This window comes from Papaver somniferum, chromosome 8, assembly GCF_003573695.1.
Source record: "Papaver somniferum cultivar HN1 chromosome 8, ASM357369v1, whole genome shotgun sequence".
Classification (NCBI taxonomy): domain Eukaryota; kingdom Viridiplantae; phylum Streptophyta; class Magnoliopsida; order Ranunculales; family Papaveraceae; genus Papaver; species Papaver somniferum.
Genome location: NC_039365.1, coordinates 32518707 through 32530986, shown reverse-complemented (window position 1 = coordinate 32530986; position 12280 = coordinate 32518707). Strand labels below are relative to the sequence as shown.

Below are 12280 nucleotides of genomic sequence, written 5' to 3'. Positions count from 1 at the left end.
GAGTAATTTTTTGAACCGATTTTCCCGAAAATGTTTATTTCCCGAAAATGTTTATTTCCCAAAAACACCTACAAACACATAAAACACCATAATAAGTTGATAGGAGCTTAAAATACATCATTTGAATATCAATTTCCTATACTTTTCTTAGTTATTACTCTTGTATTATGTATAGTATGCTTTGTTTTACATTTTGTAGGTATTTTGGAATCATGTGACGAGAAACAATGAAAATCAGGACTTAATTCATTATTTGCCGATTTTAAGAGTTGATGGACCGGAACCGTAGCAAAGGAGTCTACAATGCGCCGGAAATAGAGATTACTGGAGCACCTGCGCCATTGTAGCCAGTGAATACAATTCCAGTTTACTAAAGAACAACCTATTTCTGCTAAGGGACACCATGATCATTTTATATCCATGTCAGGATCGGGAGAAATCAACTTCTCCCCATTTCTTCCTCGCGACCAAGACGACTGCGCCAGTTCATTGCCAAGGGGTTCACACCGGCAAAGCAAGGGTTTTGTGGATATTTTCGAAGGGCTAGGACAGGTTCACAAAGGCAAGAACTACACGGCAGACTTGTGTATGAGTCTGTGATGGTTTTGGGTTTAGTTTCAAGCTGGAAACGCAGGGAAGAACTTCAGTTTACTGCCACTGAAATTGGAGGTGAATAAATCATGAACGGAGGAGATAATTTGAAGTGAGATCGAGAGTTTGTAATTAGAGCGCTGGGTTCTTGCTGGATTTCCAAATGGCAGTTAAAAAGAGAAGTTTGGTCATTGTTTTATTGCGAAGAAACATCCAAGAAGATGCTGCCATTATTCTTGGTTGGTTGTGAGAGAAGGAAATTGAAGTGCTACTCCAGAGCTAGAATGTTTTAGAGATTTGAATGAATGGGTTGCTTTGTATTTGAATTATGGTTTGCAGGGAAGGAGCTGTGGAATGTTACAAATCCAACAGAGCTCTGCCTGTCTCCACTTCGCAGGGCGCATACCAGCTGATTGTGTAAACACCTGAACCACTAGGTATTGTCTATCTCAATTGAACTACCACCAGCGAGAAGAATTGGAGAGGAGATTCAGGCCTGTTTGAGACGCATTGAGGATATGGGTTTGCGTTGGATTCGCATAAGAACAGCATTTACATCCACATATCAGCAAGGAAAGATGGGTTCTATCTGGAATTCAAGTTAACAACAATGAACTTCGGCCGAGCAGGGAAGAAGAATGAGCTCTGCCGTTGAGCTCGAGTTGGCCAGATTTTGTATGCCAAGAAACAAGGGTTAAGAAGCAGCTGGAGCCATGAGTTTGGGTCAGCATTTCAGGGTTCGAACTACAGGGGTTATGAATTCATGTGAAGGGACGTCATACAAGTGAGTACAAGCTCAGGTCTTGTTGCCGCTGATCCAGGTCCATATGCCATGTATTCTGTGGCTTGTTTGCGAAGGGTCAGGGGATTAATGGTAGAAATTGAGATAAACATGGAAAGATTGATCGAATATTGGAAGATTGGGTTTGTAAAACTTGACCGAGAGATCAGCTGAAGTGAAATACAGCCGTTGATTGCAGGATCTGGAAGAGGAAATTGGAGCTATAAAAAGAGGCGGAAGGCTACATTTTTGTTATCATCTCATACCCGCTGCTCGCTGAACAACCTCCATTCCATCCACCAGTTCTGCATCCCCATTACCACCTGCATACAGCCATCTCCCTCGTCATCCACAGCATATCAATACCACCTGCATACCATCTGCATCTGCATCATCACCTCCTTGCATATCCACAGCATCCATCAATACAACAGCGAGAGGAGTTTCCTGTGCAATCCACATCATCACCAGCATACAGCCAGCAGAAAGCACAGATAATACAGCCCCAAGGAAGCAGCAGTAGTTCACGCACGCCACCACCACTCAATTATCACCAGGCCATACCTTCGCCACCACCATACAATCCATATTCAACTTCACCTGCAGCTGCTGTTTGGTTTTGTATTTCTGTTTTTATTTCCTGTGCTATTTTGCCATGAACTCCAGTAGCTAAACATCATCTTGATTAGGGACGACTTCAACGTCCGGACATGAACTCGTATTGATATTTAAACTGCTTTGTTTTCTCGCAATTTATCTCGTTATTGTTCATTCTCTATTGTGCCAATATTTCTTATGTGAATTGTTTATGAATCTTTTAAGTTGCAAATTGAATTGGTTTTTGGATGATTCGGTTGCTAATTTGAGAACTCTTCGACCCGTAATTGTCTAGATGTTCCGAATAAAAGTAATAATATGTGGTTATTGACGATGAGATTTTTTATTAAATATCCATATATAGAGATTGACACTAGTAGATGAATCGAGCTTTTGTGTTTGTCACTAGGAATAGCCTATCTCACGGTACTTAATGCATTTGATTGAGTCACACCTAGAGAGCGTACTTCTAGGAAACTTGGCAAGTAAAATCCGGTAGTTGAGCGCTTCCGTGTCCGGTGAATTAAGAGATTGCGGGATATTTTAGCGTACTAAATATTCTAGGATTATTAGTAATGGGTACTTTGCAGAAACATAGTTATATTGATTAGATTCACGTTTCGTGACTGAGAAAGTGTCCTTGATCATTCATCCTCATAATTGCATTATTTTTATTCAGAAATTGAATCGTCAACTTTAGCTCAACTCTCCCTTAGGAACGAACCTGCTTGTCATTGTATTACTAGTTAGTGTAAGAGAAGTAAGGAATTTATTTTTGCGAGTTCGACACCTCGTCATAAGTACAAATCGAGTAATAACGATAGAGAAAATTGAGGAAAAATTAGACACAAAAACGTGTCTATCAGTGTGTACTTGGTACCCCTGAGTTTTCATAACCCAATCAAAAGCTTTAAGTTATGTGAATTTAGGTTGATCCCAGCAGTTAGACTCTTAGCGAAAGGTACACTTACTAGCGTTGTCTTCATTTACAACTGTTCGACGGTATCCCTATGTAAGGTATCACGTTCTCTACTTATGTAGGAGATGCTCGACACCTACGGAACACTCATCTCTTTACCTGCAATAGAAAGATCAATAAATTAATCTAGCATGTACTCCGAACAATCTAAGAAATCAATCATAAATCCTAAATATAGTGAAAAAACCACAAGATGATAAAAACCCCAAATATACAAATAATCAAGCTTCACGCTTAGAATATTGAATTCATCCTTAATCAAATAGAAATAAACTATTCATGATTACACAATTTTTCGGTTTCCTCCGGAAGGAGCAAACCCTAAAATATTGAATGTAGAACAAAAGTGTAATATGAGATGTTGTAAAAGTGTCCTTCTTAATGTCTTGGGGTTCCCCGTGTATAGCACTTATGATATCAAATGTTTAGCATCCTCCTGAGACCAGGTTTTACATATTTTAGAAGTCCAAATTTCAAACTTGCATAATTGTCTACGGTTGGGTTTTACCCCACCAAAATTTCTCCCAATTTTATATACGGACGGGTTTCCTAACCGAATATACTTCTGAGTTTGTCGCTTTTGAATCTTCATTTTTTCTTCCTTCACCATTTTGGTCATAAATTATTCATATGTTGTCCGATTAATCTCATTCTTTTTTGTGTTGCCTTCGTATCGTCGTCTTCTACAAAATATTATCTTTGAATTCTTCATACCTCTCCATTTGAATTTACTGCTAGATTAGGAATGATTTTCTGACTGTAGCTCTGACAGAATTGATGCTAATTTCCCAGATCTATGGTTAGGTTTGTGACATCTCCTAAACGTCGGTTTTCTTTAACTTGTTCCTTTCCATCACTTTGTTTGACGGCTAGGTCTTTGGACTTTCCTAGTCTTAAGTACTTCTGGATATTCACTCTAAAAGTGTCATCTTAAACTCTAACTCCTTTTCTCGTGTTGGAATGAATTATTTTCACTTCTTAGCTCTTTCTAACCCCAATTACATCGAATTTGGATGATTCACCTAAAGAAACAAATAAAATGGAGAAAAAGAGTAATGCATTAAAAATATGCAAGAAATCTAACTAAAACAAGTATGGAGTTGACATTCAAAACATGTAAATTATGCACTTGTCATTTGTGTACGCGAGTCAATTAGAAAAAATAAACCAAGTCTAATTATTTATAGGTTTAAGTTTGTGAACTGAAAAATCAATTTCTAGACATGAAAACTAATTTGATGATCCTGTCATATGTCTATAAAACTTTTTATTATATTAGTTAATAGTGATGGCATTTATGTTATTGCAAGGCTAAAATAAAAATTATCCTCGGTTGTCACAATCGAGGGCGGATGGCCTATGACACAACATAGCATGTTAAAATTCGAGCATAGCATGGCACAACACGTGACCAGCCCAACACTGGCACATCATGTTTGTTTAATGTGTTGTGCTGTGCTATATAAATAGGCACATCAGCACGGCACAACACGCGGCACAACACATCATGGAACGTGAAGAAATCACGCCACGACATGCGTAAAATACTACACAATACATCACATTTGTTACATATTTCACAAAAGAATCATTGTTTTAGCCAATTTTTAACATTTATTTTCGTTATACCAATTATTTCTATGATAATACATGTACTAACTAAAATATCTCAAAAATATTTATTTTGGAAAAAATAAAATAAATGTGCTATCACAACACAACATGTTAATTTTTCTGGCACATCACAGCACGGCAGGGCACTCCATTTAGCACAACACATCACATATGTATCTCTGGCACAACCCAGCACAACACGCAGCACGTGACTTCATGGGTTGGGCTGTGCAGGGCCAACACGTTTTACACCTCTAGGTGTTAGTAGTATTAATAGTTCTTTGAATTATAAAGAATGTTCATAAGATTTATTATTTAAAATAGACATGGAGGCTCCTGTCCTTGAGAAAGGTAGAGAAGGTTGCTGAAAGTGTCTAATCTTGTCAGGTACAAGACAGTTGGTATTAGAGCAAAATAGAATTAATAATCACTAATAAAATAAGAAAAACCCTAGATATGCTCAAATGATTTTCCTCCATCAAATAATAATTGAATATCAACAAAACGCATAGAACAACACTCATCACGTGGTTCGCTGTACGTACTGATATATCCTCTAAGTATTCGAAGTACTTCTTATCAGATGTCTTAGTGGCAATTTCTAAGAACCCCTAATATTAATTGAATTATTCATTAGTGGTGATTTTTTGTTCTGCTGAAACTAAATTTATTTAATCCTCTTTTTCATCAAAGAAAAATTATTGAATCTATTTGTAATCCATGTGTAAATCTCCTAATTCCAACTTCATCCAGTTCATAGACTTGATACAGAATTTTCGCAAGGAACTAGGTGATTACTCTTGATATGTTAAAATTGATTTTCCTATATTTAATGGAATAAATCCTCGTGGATGGATTCGTAAATATGAATGTTATTTCAATTAAAAATGGTCAACTATGTGCAACGAATAGATTTAGCTTCGACCCACCTAGAAAAGAAAATTGATTCATGGTTTGTAGATTATCATGAGGCTAAATTTTTTATTGAGTGGGATACTGTTATTTCTAATATTTTTTATCGATTTGAGGATGTTTCTTATAATAATTACACTGGTCGTTTCAATAAATTCTCTCAAACTACAACTGTTAAGGAATATTATGAACGATATGAGACTCTGAATCCTTTTATGAAATCCAAGAACCCAAATCTATCTGAAGAATACTTTACCTTGAGTTTATCAGTAGGTTGAAGGATGATATTCACAATTTTGTTCGAACGTCCAAATGCTCTTCGGATGTTAATGTTTTTTACCTTTGGCAGAATATAATATGCTATTGTTGATTTTCAGTCTAAAAGTATTCTGTCGCTGGACTCATAGTCACTCAGCCAACATATCCTATTATAACTGAACCACCACTTCCTCCTATTAAAAAGTTGTCTCATATTCAAATGAATGACATATAATATAAGGGCTTATGTTATAACTGTGATGAGCTTTAGAAGCCTGGTCACATCTATAAGTCACATCAATTATTCATGTTGACAACAACTTAAAAAGAGGACTCATCCACTACAAGGGTGGAACATGAGTTGGAAGAGGTATTGCATTTATTCTTATGAGTTCCACGATAGAGGTCTATCTTAATGCTTTAACAGACTTGGTGACACAAAATATTATTAGAGTTCCCGGTCTCATTTTTACATTATATCGTGCTGGGAAAATCGATGTAACGAGAGTGTGAAAAAAGATGGCTGACATAATAACTATGTCGAGGAGCGTCTGATTAAAAAGGTCAAACAATCATTAATATTGTGTGCCAAAAAATTAGGCACACAATGCCACCATCGCCAAATGGTAACTCAGCATTTTCCCAAGCGAATAAAGCCAAACCAATTGGTGAAAAAGTAAATTTTACAACGCCAAATTTATTTGGCGTCTCAAAATTAATCCTAAATTGTGTTTAAAATTGTTTGATGGTGGTTGGTATTCTCTGTTTGGAAGTGATTGCATATGGGTGCTCTCACAAATTTGACCAGACAATTGTTTCCTAATTGTCTGTGGAAGATGGTCATTGGTGATGATTTTTCATACTTTTCTTTTTCCTAGGTTTGTTTTCGAGCAATGTTGTCTATATCTCTCTCTAAATGTACCCGGGTAAGAAACCAAGTTCACGACAAACAGATGAAGTGAGAATGAGAATGGAGAAATGAAAAGGGTAGTAACTTCATTATCTTTATCGCAACTTATCCTGGTTTAGCTAGCATTCTTGGCCAGTGGTCAACCACCAACGATAAACAAGTTCTAATGTTCCCCTTCGTTCTGTACATTTTCGTTTTTTTCTTCCCTGGGTCCTGTTTGGATTCCGACATGGGACAGTAGCGTTGTCATAAGAGTGTCTAGCGTGTCTTAGTTGCATGTTGAGTTTTGCACCGTTGATGGCGGATCAGCTTGTCCCCGATAATGGAAACGACTAGCCGACAACTGATGATGACCGGTCCCATCAAACAGCCGCCCGCTGGCCATGCCCGGACCCTATTCCGGATTGGACATCATCGGTTAGGCGGGATGTATTTGGTAAGGGCATCATTGGGGAAGTGGAATAGACCTAACAATTGCAATCGGTCTTAAAAACGAGACGGATTATTGCTGATAACAGACGGACCTCACAACAAGCGGAGTAACGAGACGGGAAAGCCGAACTAATCAATTGGCATCGAGACAGGTTGAGCCGAAGAGTGTTCTCCTTGGTCCACCAAGGACGCTGAGGCGGTCAGGCCACGCCGGCGGGTTATGATGGCCGCAACACTCACGGTCGTTCCAGGTGGCATGTTCACCACGCCACCAGGGCGGATTAAAACCCCGCTCGAACATACCTTAAACCCAATGACAATACGGGATCAAAAAGGTTTTTATTATTCGGGTCGACCTTTTGGGTTATATATAGGAGTAACGGTCATAAGCATTCTGAATATTTTTTTCTTGTTACCAAATCCCTGTATTTATTCCTCTGCTATGGTCTGACTGAGAAGTGAGAACAAGACCTTCACAGTTGTATTTTTAGTCTAACAGATTAGGCATAGGTCTCCCAATGAATGTACAGTCCCAACATTTAATGGTTCAATAACTCATCTGTGCTAGTCTTAATGCTCCTCTTAACTTGAGGATATCACTGGTGTTCTGCATTTAACTCTCTGTTCTTTTCTTTGTTTCTCTCCTGGTTTTCGCTAGTTAAAGGGTTTGCTTGTCAGAGCTTGGCGTTTTATCACCATCAAAGTGGTCATTCTTTACCTTAGAGATTTGCATGACATAACTGTTTACGGGACATTACCATACAATAATCAACGATAATTTGGTGTACACCCGGGAATACAAACAACTGGCCTGAACCAATCCGTGGATTATTAATAAGGTTCGGTTGCAGTTGAACTAACGGTTACATACATTCAAAGTGGTGGGGTACTTCATGTTATCCATAAAACATATCTTTACATGTTTTCTTCTTGTCTAGCATGCAGCATTTGGGAGCGCAGAAGAACAATTTTGGGTTCATATTTGGAGCATTTTGCACCAAAAAATCTCGGCAGACCGAGAGAAAAATTACACAAAAAAAAAACGTCCCTCACAAACCACCTCTGCACGTCTTCCGAGGGACGAGATCTTCTAGGACCCACAAATAAATAAACAGTGAAAGGCGATTTTTACCTAATTTGTTTTTTTTCCTAAAAAAGCACTGATTTTGCACATCCAGTCATCCTCGTTCATTCCATCTTCCCATAACCAATTTCAAAAATTACCAATGGGCGGGTCATTTAAAATTCCCAAAAGGATCTATCAACTGTATATGTCGAAGCAGGAAGGGCTGATATTTCAAATGTGAGACGGCCCTGGATATGAAATGAGCCAGATAAGTACCTAATCTTCCTAGCATGAAAGTATGGAAAGAGAATAAGATTCATCCGTTCTTAACAAGTGGCTTATTGGCTATTTTTCACACTTTGATGAACGTAGAAATCAAATGAACATACAAGTGTCTCAACTGCCTCTCAAAAAAAAAGAAAAAAAAAACCGTCACTCTGGCTGCTGCTCTTGACCTCAAAGTTCAAAACTAGTAACCGTTGCTAACACTTTGAAAGTGGGAAATGGGACCACGTTATAGATTTGATACTTTGAGGTTGTGAGGTACAATAAGAGGATGGCCCGCTCATCATCGAGTGGGACACATGTAAAAGTGGTTTTGTATTTCTATGGATGAGTAGGGAGCACCTGGTACTCCAGTATTTGATTAGCGTACGAAATCACATATTTGACAAGCCAGCTTCAGGCAGATCTCGCCGCACAATTTCCAAAAGCCGTATGCGAACATGGGTTTTAAAATAGCTCATTGTCTTTAAAAAACAAAAAAAATAAGTAATCCAAAAAAAATTGGCTCTTCCTCTATATACCCCCGGAAATTATAACGATACCCCCTGATCTCTTTACCCCGCAACCTATCTTCCTACCCCATCTAACTGTCTAAAATTCTATACCCCACGCAGAAAATTATTGTTCTTCTCTACCTTTCGTCCTAAATACCCGTAACTCATTATCACAGATTTTAAGAGAGAGATTTTTATGGTGCATTAACATTTGCATTCTTTCTTTCTTCATATTGGAAAGATAAATTCATAATTCAGTTCACCCTACAAACCCCACAAATTAAGAAACTCAAAGGAACATCAGAAATTTTTTGTAAAATGTAAACTAAAAGAAAGTGTTTCTGGTCTTTCAAAAAAAAAAATGTTTTTGGAACGGCAGTCGTATCCTAAATCTAAACTAGATAAATTGATTGATAGAACAACAACAACAAATAGTAGAAACATAAGGTGTTGATTTACGATATTCATGGTTCATCAAGGTCAATCTCTTCTATAACCTGTACACCTTGTCCAAGCAGTTTTTGCTCGATATTCTCCCATCCCCGGTGCAGCATTTCCATGTGTGGAGTCCAAAGTAGCGCCTCCCCGGTGCATATAGAATTCCACCCATTGAGAACTGGTGGAAGGGGAGCACCAGGTTTCAATATTGCTTTGACAAAATGTTCATTGTCAAGATTAAGAATCGTCACAACTTTGAAATCTACTGGAGGGGGGGTCTTCAATGGTAACCATGTTGTACTTCCCATATTTGAATATGAGGAAAAAATACAGTTGAATGCAGAGGCAAAAATGTATCCCATGCCAGGCAAAACCATCTAGTACAATTGAGTTGCAAATGGCCTTCTATACCGGAGAGTTGTAAGTATCTTTGTATATTCTTCCACTCCGCCAATTATTGGTATGTACATCTCAGAATTCACTGTCAGTTCTCGCTCCATCTCAATCTTGACTGTCTTCCATCCATCATCAACACTCAATCCCAACAGTTCGGCACAAGCTCGAAACCCACAATGCCCATCTGGTGCAACATTTTCCAACCTCTCCACAACATCAGAAAGAATTTTTGGACTATGAAACGTAATCCCTTGAATCAGTTTTCCCAAGTACTCATCGTCGTACGACATATCTTGACTGTTGGTCTTGGTCGTTTTCTTGTACTTCCTTCGCTGTTTAGGTTCTTTAATTTGACATTGCCCTTTCTTCCTTTTTAACATCACTTTACCAGGAAGAACATATTGTTCATCCACTTCGTTCAAATCTGGTAGCTCATTCAAATCCGGTAAGTCATTTTAACCTCATGCACTATATGAGACTTCTTCACTGCCTTCTTTTGTGCCTTGGCCGACACTTTCTTTGTTGCTGATTTAGAAGCCGTTCCTTTAGGTGGTCTTTCCCACTTCGATGGATCCCTCTTTGTCGACTGCTCTCTCTTCTTTTGTGCTTCAGTTGGGCGACCTTTGCTTGGAAATTTTCCTTTCGGTTCTTGCATACTCGTTTTACTTGGATCTGCAATCTCTATCAACATTTCTAACATGAAATGTTTATGTAATTCTGTGCAAGCTTCATATTTCATTCTTATCTTCTCAAACAAATCTTCCCAATCAAAAACTGCTGCCTCCTTTTCATGTACAGGATCCATAGAAAGATGCTTCCAGTGTTCATGTATAGAATCGAGAGAAATATGACTACAGTTCTTGTGGCGGTTGAGGATTTCGCAGGCACATGGTAAGCCGTGCGTTTTCCGTAATATGCATAAACATCTTCCCATGAAACGACTTTTTCCTAGTGAACTAACTTCCAAAGTAATTAACTCCAAAGCAGCATGAGATATATTATACACCAATCTCTTCGTAACCGGGCTCTGATTATATACGTGTACAGCAACGGTTTTGCTTTTCTAATGAAGCTCGAATGTTGATGACTCGTGTTACCCATTGGTTGTCCATATCTTGCCAACATTTGAGAAAATCACCAGTTGAGCACCGGAGAAAATTCTTTAGTGCCGCATGTTCGCTTTCAGCTCGGTTTGTAGTTGTATTACCCAAGTGTAGAATATTATTTGTCAATGCATAAACAAACTGTTCTTTACGAGCCAACCATTGAGTACGCAAATAACTTACTGTGGTGGGATATAGCATGCTCCAAGCCTTGAGAAAGTAAGCTAAATTAATCTCGTACAGTGCATGGTCTGCAAACCTCCATAAAGTTTCCCAATCTTGTTTAATATCTTCAAGATCTTCCGTTATGCTGCTGGCTATATCCTTCTCGAAATGGGAAGACACGTTACATGAGATGTGGTAAGTACATAAAAGTCGTGTAGCTTCAGGAAAGATTAGATTTACAGCATTCTGTAGTTGTTGATCGTCATCTGTGACTATTACCGATGGAAGATTACTAGATGAATACAACTGCCTTAATTGTTGTAGAGCCCAGATGTAATTCTCGGTCTTCTCTGCAGACATAAAACAGTACGCAATTGTGAAACTTAGAGAGGTAGGTGTCACACCAACAGCATGAAATAGCGACATAGACCAACGATTCGTTTTATAAGTACAATCTAGTAGGAGCACGGTGGGAAAACATTGAGCAAGCTTAGAACCATCCGGGTGTGACCAAAATAATTCTAACACTCTTCCTGAATTTGTTTCTCTTTTGTTCGACGTTACATAATGGTGTACGTCTAATAACTGCAATAATTTCTGCATCTTCGTTCGCCCCTCCATTGCTTTTATCCTGAATTTGGACTTGACATTGTATATTGTCCTTGCAGTTGAGACATTCTTGGAATGGCGACTTTTCATAGTAGATAAAATTAGAGCCGGTTTGACTCCATTAACTGACAGAGAAATGCACAAGTCTTTTTCCTCAGGATTTAACCTACCCGAAAATGAATGGCCAATTAGTGTGTCATAAGGGGAGTGATTGTGTTGGCCCTGAAAAACCCATAATTTCCAGTTTTTTCCATCAACACATGTGATCCTCAACCGAAAAGGAAAATTACATTTCTTTGTTCCCGTCTTCCTCGGTTTTCTTCTTTGACGTCGAGCTACTGTATTTTGGCAAACAATAGTTCTGTTAACACTTTTAAACACCCCAAATCTTTCACACGCCATTACTACGAAAGAGCCTTGTATTTTAGGCTTTTTTTCGGACTTTCTTATAATCACCACTGTGTTTGTTTCTCTTGCCTTATCATGACACCATTGAATAGCTTCCTCACAACTCACAAATGCCTACAACAGTAATTAGAGGGTATTAAGAATTGTCTTTTAATTTCAGTATTTGATATTCAATAATCACTGCTGTTGTACCTCATCAGTTGTGAACTCGGTCGTCAAGTTATGATATTCTTGCGAGAGAG

At 38.3% G+C, this 12280-nt stretch overlaps 1 protein-coding gene across 1 annotated transcript; it reads right to left on the bottom strand.

Moving 5' to 3' along the window:
- Positions 1–10784: 10784 nt before the first annotated feature.
- On the bottom strand, positions 10785–12032 carry LOC113305360 (PKS-NRPS hybrid synthetase CHGG_01239-like). Its single transcript, XM_026554414.1, has one exon. It carries the CDS (start codon positions 12030–12032, stop codon positions 10785–10787), a length of 1248 nt encoding a protein of 415 aa, XP_026410199.1.
- Positions 12033–12280: the final 248 nt, after the last annotated feature.